Genomic DNA, 7,648 nt, shown 5'->3' with positions numbered 1-7,648 from the left:
CCTTCCCTCCTTCCCTCCTTCCCTCCTTCCCTCCTTCCCCCCTTCCCCCCTTCCCTCCTTCCCTCCTTCCTTCCCTCCCTCCCAGGGTTAAATCCAGTCTCTATCTCCATTATCCCCAGCCCGGCGGCCGCCGCCGCCACCATCTCGCTCGGTGCCGACACTTTAATTCCCATTATTTATTTATCATGGCAATTGTCTCTTAATTGCCTTGGCGGCCCCTTCGCAGGCGTCTTGGCGAGGGAGGCCGGTGGCCATGTATAAATAAAGGCCCTAAATAAATAAACCCAGCGACGCCAGTGGGAGGCCGGTCCCGCGGGGCTCCGGGGGCTGCGGCTCCCGGCAGCGTTTCCCAACGGGACAAGCACCCATGGGTGCCCCGGCACAGCCGCCTGGGCTCCCCGAGTGGGCGCTGGAGGAACAAAGGGGAGCGGAAAGAAAAAAGGGCCTCCCTAACGAAGGGTTTTAATTAATTAGTCATGTCCCCGGTGACTCAACAGCAAATGGCTCTGCCTCATGTTTTATTGAGGGTTCTGCAGTGGGAGGCTGGGACAGCGGGGCCGTGAGCCTGGCACCCAGGGTGGGCGGCTCATTTGCATGACATTTGCATGTCATTTGCATGCGTCCCAGTGGGGCACTGGCACTGACCCCTTGGTGTGGGGCAGAGCAGGCAGCGTTTCACCCGCAGGAGCATTGTCCGTTTGCCCCCGGGGACGAGCGCAGGGCCTGGCTCCAGCCTGCCTTTGCCCCGACGGCTCCGCGGGGGCGGCGCGTGGGGGTTTAGGAGGCTACCCTTGGGGGACATTATTCATTTCTCTTTGGCAAATGCGTCTAATCAATCACATTTTAATTCAGGCGGCTCTGGCACCCCAGCCACCCAGGCTGCTGGTTCACGAGTGCCTGGGGTGGCAAAAAAAATAAGCACGGGGTTTTTCCCCAGCTCCTTTCCCAGAGTTGCAGCGGGATGGTTTTCCTCCACATGAGCTCTTCCCAAAGCCCTTGGCCCCCTCCTAGCACTGGGATGCGGCTGGATATGGAAGCTCAGTCAGCACCTTTCCCAAACCTTGGAAGGACTAACAAAAACCCACCCATCCTGGCCCAAGGCAGCCGCTCCTGGGTGAGGTTTAAGCCTTTCCCAGCCGTTTCTCTTGCTCTAGGTTTTTATTTTCCCTTTGGCTGCCATGGCTCCTTGAAGGGCTGCAAAAGGCTGACGCCGCTGCCCGTTTGATTGCAGATTTACAGCCCAAGCCCCCAAATCCTCTGCTGCTCGGGAGGTCCTTCGAGAGAACCCGGCAGAAAGTGTTTATTTCCAGCATAAAGATGCGTTTTAATATTTTAACATAAATCAAGCGGCGCTTTATGGGGATAATAAATTCACTGGCAGAAAATGCCTTTGCAGCCCGAGGCGGTGGAGCAAGTCAATTTGTTTGGGTTTTAAGTGTAAGGCGCTGTAATTGAGAAGGGGAAAGTACAGCTGTTTTAATTGAGTTCCAGCTACCACCTAGAGGTGCATGGGCCTAATAGGGAGGAAAGGTGAGGGCTCCATTACCCTCTCTGCTTGTGGCTTCTCCTTGTCCCGCAGCCCCATCCGTCACACGCGGCCCCTCGGGGAAGAGCCGCTTGTTCCACCTACGACAGCAGCAACGGGGGGAAGAAAGATGCTGGACGAGAACAGCAGTATAATGTGCACTTTATTTTGGTTTCCATCTCTTTTTGTCCTTTTTCTTTTGAAAATTTACGACCATCAGGACAAGCAGCCCGTGAGGATCCACACTTGATTTTTAGCATTGCTAACACCATATAAAGCCGGACTCATTCCTGACTCCTGCGAGCGCGCTGGCCCCTTTCCCTAATTTTTAAGGCATTGCTCTGTCGTGTTCCCCGTGAGAAACCTCTGGGCGCTGCTGCTCCTTTCCACGAAGCGCCCGGGTAGGGGGAAGGCACCTCGTGAGCCGCGAGCCCGTGACCAGAGCTGCCCGCGGGACCCTTGGTGCTGGTGATGGGACCGGTGCCACCAGCAGGGTCCAGTCCCAGCCCTGCGGCTTGAGCGGCTCCCATTCAAGCTGGGGCAGTCGGAGGCTGCTGCTTGGGAAAGGAGAGACACCCCCCCTACACACTCTTCCCTGAGTGCCCAGGGGCAGGGAGATGGAAAAAGGACAGCGGAAGGTGGGCAAGGAAGATGAGAGGAGGGAATGAAGGACGGGAGCGACCACAGCCCCCTTTGGTGGCCACTGAAAGGGGGAAACAGAGCCGAACCAGGTGAAACGGCACCCGCTCCATGCACCTGCGCCAGGCACGGGCAGCGCTTCCCGCTCCTGCAGGCCCTCCTGGGGCTTGCATTCCTGTCCCTGCATCCGCGCTCCATCCGGGAGCCCCGGGAAGGGCTGCGGAGGGGAGCGCTGCCCACGCGGCCCCGCTGCTCCGCTCCCGTCACCCGGCCCCGCTCCATGGTACCTGCTCGTCCCTCACGCTGCCACATGGGCTTCTTTGGAGCACTCGGGGCGCTTAAGCTTGAGCTAAAACCTGTCTGGGACAGAGCTGAGGGAAACTGTCCCCGCCGGCTCCTCACCAAGCAGCAAAACAAGGACACGGTCACGGGGCTCCGGCCCGGGTGTGAAGGGACTTCTGCTTTAAAAAGACCTCGGTGTTTCCAGACAGCTCAAGGTATCTGCACAGTCCCCCAGCAGGAGCACCAGGGATCCCACTTGAAAACAGCGCCTGATTAAAAAGCAGCTGCACTTCAAAGCTCGCTTTTCATGACACTTAACACCAGAGCAGGGCAGAGGGCAGGAGGATTCAGCACCCGGGGCAGGCACCTGGCTTTGAACCCGCTTTAATAAGGGCTGAGGGAGAAGAAGGGTTTAAAATATTTCAGGTAAAAACTTTTAAAGCTCTTGGTGTGCGAGGGGAGCCTGTACCGTCTGCCTGGGGGCTCCGATGCCTGGGAGCGATGCTGTCTGTCACGGCGGGTACTGCAGTGACCAAGAGAGGGCTCAAAAGCAGAGACCACAATCTCAGGCATTACCTGTCCAAGATAAGACAATCCAGGGCGCTCTCTGATAAGCTGGCTAAGAGCAGGAGGAGCCCCCCATAACGCTGCAAGGAAGGGGGCTCACGTCGGGTTTGTTTTCCCTTGGTCGACCTGCAGCCCGTCCCCGCCGCACGAGCCCCTTCCCTGAACACCCACCTGGTCTCAAGGCTATTGCTGCAGCACGGGGGGCTGCCCGTGTGCCCGTGGGGGCTCCCGCCCGGGCTGGGCACCGTGGGCACCTCTGAGCCCGCGGGCCGGTCCCTGCGGCGCCACACGGAGCTCGGAGCTGGAGCAGGAGCAGGAGCAAGGGCGACGCTGCCTCTTGCTTCCCCTTGGGAAGGGCTGCATCCCTGCGCACACGGACACGGCTCTGCAGGACTAGGGCTGCCAAAGCAAAGGAGGACAGGGTGAGAAGAGCAAACATAAACTGGGCTTTTCTTTGCAAGCAAGAGATCCCAGAGCCCAGGCGATCCGTGGTGCTCCTTATCCAGAGCATAAGAAGGCGTAACAGATATTTTAAAAAAGAAAGAGGAGGGTTAGGGCTATTCCCACCCCGATTTATTTCCTCTCTCCCCTGGCACAGGTGTTTGCTGTCCGTGGGGTTCACACTTGAACAAGACAGGTTGGTTTCTCCCGAATTCCTGAGGGACTCTGCACACAGCAGGTCCCTGCCTTCGGAGCAAGGGAAACGGAGCCGACTAGTGCAGTGAGCAGCCACGGCTGGCGGCCCTGCGGGGTGCTGAGACCAGCAGCACCGAGGGAGGGCGGCCCCGGGGCCGAGGAAGCGGCGCTTGAACCGAGCTCAAGGCAGGCAGGGTGGGCACGGGCTGATCACAGGGGCTGCCGGGCGCTCAGCCCCACAGCTTGGCACAGCGGGGCTCTGAACCGGGACCGCAAAGGGCTGCGCCCACTCCCTCCACACCCAAAGTGCAGATAAAGTCTGTGTCCAGGTTGGAGCTGGGCCTCCAACCCGGGGGCCTGGAAGCTGCCCCTGGCGCTGCCTCCCGGCCGGAGGAGCCCAAGAGCCCGAGTGTCCCGTGGAGCCCTGCGGGGAGCCCGCGGCGGCCTCACAGCTTCGACTCGCTCAGGACAATGTTTGCAGTCACAAACACGAAGCAAGAGAAGCCCCACAGGAGCACAAACACAATCCAGAAGGTGTGCCGGAAAGGGGACAGGTGCTTGTTAACGGTACCGCTGCCGAAGACCAGCTGCGTGTCCTTGCGGCTGCAGTAGGCCAGGAAAGCTGGAATGAGGTACTGGATCCCATTCCCAGCATAGGCTCCCGTAATCCCCACCAGCGACTCCAGGTCGTGGGTGCAGAAAGCCACCAGCACCGGGGGAATCAACGTGATGGCAGGAAAGACGATCCTGTCCACCAGCCAGGGGTACGTTCCCCCTTCCCTGTGGAAAAGGGTCTTCCAGTTGTTGCGCAGGGTCACGGCGATGATGGGGAAGTTGGTGCTGATGGTGAAGACCGGGAAGAGGCCCAAGAAGTAGCGAATGAAGGCGACGTTGATGATTTCACAGTTGGTGAAGTTGAGCGTGTACATGTCCATGAGGGTGTCGTTGCGGAAGCAGTAAATGGCGGTGAAGGACAGGAGGCTGTAGAAAGCCAGGATGAGGACGTAATCGAGCAGCACGAGCTTGTTGACGTGCCTCTTCTTGGAGATGGGCGTGATGAGGGAGGGCAGGGAGTGCTGGCACATGAAGGAGTAGACACACACCCCAAAGAGGTTGCGGATGCCCGACAGCTGCGCCATGGACGGGTGGCCCTCTGCTTGGCCTCTGCTGATGCGGATGAGAGCCAGGATAATCATGAGGATGAACGCTGCGGAGAGACAACGTGCCAGGTCAAGCTCGTGTCCATGCGCCCCACAACCCTCCTCCCATCAGCGCGGGCAGTTTTGGCACCACAAGAGCAGGTCCCCAGCCCCGGGGGACGTGGGACGGCACCGCAAAGGCAAGATGCACAGAATTAATCACAACTCCCTTTCGTTGCTGTCCAAACTCATTACCTTCTCGCCTGAGGGTCTCGGGCCACCTAAGCTTCTGCCATGCACGTTGGCTAATTGTCACCGTCTGCAAGTGACTTAGAGGGGCGTTTGAGCCTTGACCTCTACAGGAGGAAAAGATCAAACTTGCCTGCAGAGAGTTAAACCTGGTAATATTCTTGTATGGTTTGTGGCCAGGCTAATGCTTTCAAGACCTCACCTATATATACAGGCAGATGCAAGGGGACAGCTACTACAGAGCTTTACTGTCCCTGTGACCCGTCAAGCACAACAGAACAAGAACTAGCCAGCCATTTCCTGGGGAAGAAGGAACAGGCTGTCTGTAGTTAATCCCAGGTGGAGAAGCCAGTCTGGAAGGGACTAAAATGGCCCTGAAAGGCAGCTATTAAAATTCATCACTTGGAGGCATGAAGTCTGCTTGTCTACCCTTTACTTATGTCAGGGAAAAACCTAATAACATTTTATCAGCTTGTCACAAAAAGCAACTTGCTATGGACAAAAGGAAATGGAAAAATGGGGCTAATACCTTTATTTCCTCTGCTGGTGGGAATTTGAGCCAGCAGCTACTGCTAGACTGTTATTCCTAGCATGACACAAACAGCAGAAACCTCTTTCTGCACCACAGAGCTCACAGCAGCCTGGGAAAGACGATGACCAGCTGCTGGAGGCAGCGAGGAGCAGGGCAGGAAGCCGGCCTGGCTGGGCAGCAAGCCGCAACACTCACAGGCTGCTGCTGGCACGGGATGGGCCGCTGCAGTTTGCACGGAGGCGGCTCCCACGTCGGTTTGAGGCATCAAAGCGCAGCCATGAATCAACAGGTGTTGGAAAAAATATATAAATAAAAAATAAAGTGCTGACACCACTAGTATGGATAATGTTGAGTGTCGTAAATACAAGAGCAAGGAAATGAGGGCAGCACAGGTGCCCAGCGCCAAGCCCGCGGCAGGGAGGCCCCTGGCATCACGAGCAGAGCTCACTGAGGGGCAAAGAGACTCGCTTGCTCTGCTGGAAACTGGCAGCTCCAGATGGGAAACCCTGCCAGGGACAGGCTTAGAGAAGTGATAGTTATAGACCAGTTAGCAGATGCTGTCTCTGCTGTCCCCAGAGAGACCAGATTAACCTTAGCTGAAGCATCATCATCTCTCTCACACACACCCAACAGCCGTTTCCTGAACAGTTTCCCCTCTCTCATCTCATAGAAATCCTTCTTTTCCTCACGTTGCAAACACCGGTTTCACGCTGAGCACTTACATATCCACATTCTGCATTTCACCTCTTACTGCCTCAGGAAACCTCTCAGCTTCCAGCTGTTTCCCAGTGACAGGGCAAGTCTAACAGCTCTCCACAAGCGGACGCCGAGCCGGGCAGATGACAGCACATCGATTACTTGAAGGCACCACGATAGCCAGGCTGCTCTGGGAGTGCTGGGCACTGGAGACCTCGCCAGGACCAGGCAGAGGGCTGGGAAAAGCAACAGCTCATTGCTCTGTGTGTGCCCAATTCCCCTTGCCTTCACTCAAGTACAGCTCCTGCGCTTGCCCACGCTTCCCCTGCGCTCCCCAGAGGAGAGATGCTTGCCAGTCACATCAGGTAGAGCAAGATAACCTTAAAGAGATGTGTTCCAGGTGACAAGACAGCAGGTACGCTCCCCAGGGTTGCACATGCCACAGGAAGAGGAGAAGGGGCCCTGAAGACCAAGACAAGGCAGGTTAGGTAACTCTGGAAACACATTGAGGTTTTTCCTGCCCCTCTTGCTTGGGAAACTGGTCAACCTCTGAAGCCCCCAACAACCATTTCTGTTTCTTGCCTAGATTTAACTGCAGAAGCCTTGTTCCTCTTCCCCTGAACACGAGACTGTAAATCTCTACCAACTCTGCTTAACCAAGAGTAAAGAGTGACCTATTTCCATCTCCCAACTCTCACCGGTGGCTCAAAACCCAGCTTTCCACACTGATGCTGGCAGGACTGGCTGGACTTCAAGGGCACCTCCGAGTTTGGAACCTGTCTTCAGTCCGAGATCCAAAGGCTTCTTTGCCCCGGCATGTGTTTTTCGGGTAGGGAGTCCTGAGGGATCAGGCTTCCAGTGGATTTCCTAAATAACAGATAGAAGTCTACAGGCTTAACAAACTAGAATCCAGGTAACCTTAGTTTTTTTCCTTACATTTTCTTTCAGAAATTAAATCTTCTAATAGTATGAGGAGCGATAATCCAGGACTAAGATCTAAACTTGCACTGCTTTCAAGGGACAAGCTGTGATGTCTCACTAAACACGGGGGATCGTGGTTTGAAATGTTGCCCCAGTCTTCGGGAGACCACAACGTTCCTGCAAGCTCTTTCCTTGCCCTGGTGCTCCAGGGCTCTCGTTTTGTTAGATCAAAGAAATCACATTGTTCTGGTCTTCCCTTCTATCCCTTAGCACCTTTCTTGGATCTGGATTTAAAACAAACCCCCCTGGACTCTTCCCTTCAGCCAGGGCTCACATGCATATAACATAGCCCTCCTTCCCCACTCTCCCACTATATTTTGGGAAAGGAGACCTACTCCAAGATATCTGGCAGTTATCCTGTCATTCCTAGCGAGATCCAGTGCTTTGATGGTTAGGAAGTCC

At 56.0% G+C, this 7,648-nt stretch overlaps 2 protein-coding genes across 2 annotated transcripts in view; one reads left to right on the top strand and one right to left on the bottom strand.

The window, feature by feature from the left end:
* The window catches only part of GRIN2C (glutamate ionotropic receptor NMDA type subunit 2C), a 9,511-nt gene extending 8,321 nt beyond the window's left edge, over positions 1–1,190 (top strand). The window contains exon 13 of the mRNA XM_026046850.1: positions 1,155–1,190. Coding sequence (XP_025902635.1) covers positions 1,155–1,190 — 36 coding nt within the window. The remainder of the gene's footprint in view (positions 1–1,154) is intronic.
* Positions 1,191–3,402: 2,212 nt separating this feature from the next.
* The window catches only part of TMEM104 (transmembrane protein 104), a 40,448-nt gene continuing 36,202 nt past the window's right edge, over positions 3,403–7,648 (bottom strand). The window contains exon 10 of the mRNA XM_026046905.1: positions 3,403–4,856. Within this exon, the coding sequence (XP_025902690.1) occupies positions 4,096–4,856 (761 nt within the window). The 3' untranslated portion in view covers positions 3,403–4,095. The remainder of the gene's footprint in view (positions 4,857–7,648) is intronic.

This window comes from Nothoprocta perdicaria, unplaced genomic scaffold (genome assembly GCF_003342845.1).
Source record: "Nothoprocta perdicaria isolate Ctin4 unplaced genomic scaffold, notPer1 scaffold_46, whole genome shotgun sequence".
In the NCBI taxonomy this organism is placed as follows: domain Eukaryota; kingdom Metazoa; phylum Chordata; class Aves; order Tinamiformes; family Tinamidae; genus Nothoprocta; species Nothoprocta perdicaria.
The sequence above is the reverse complement of the archived record's forward strand: the minus strand, read 5'-3'. Positions and strand labels throughout refer to the sequence as shown.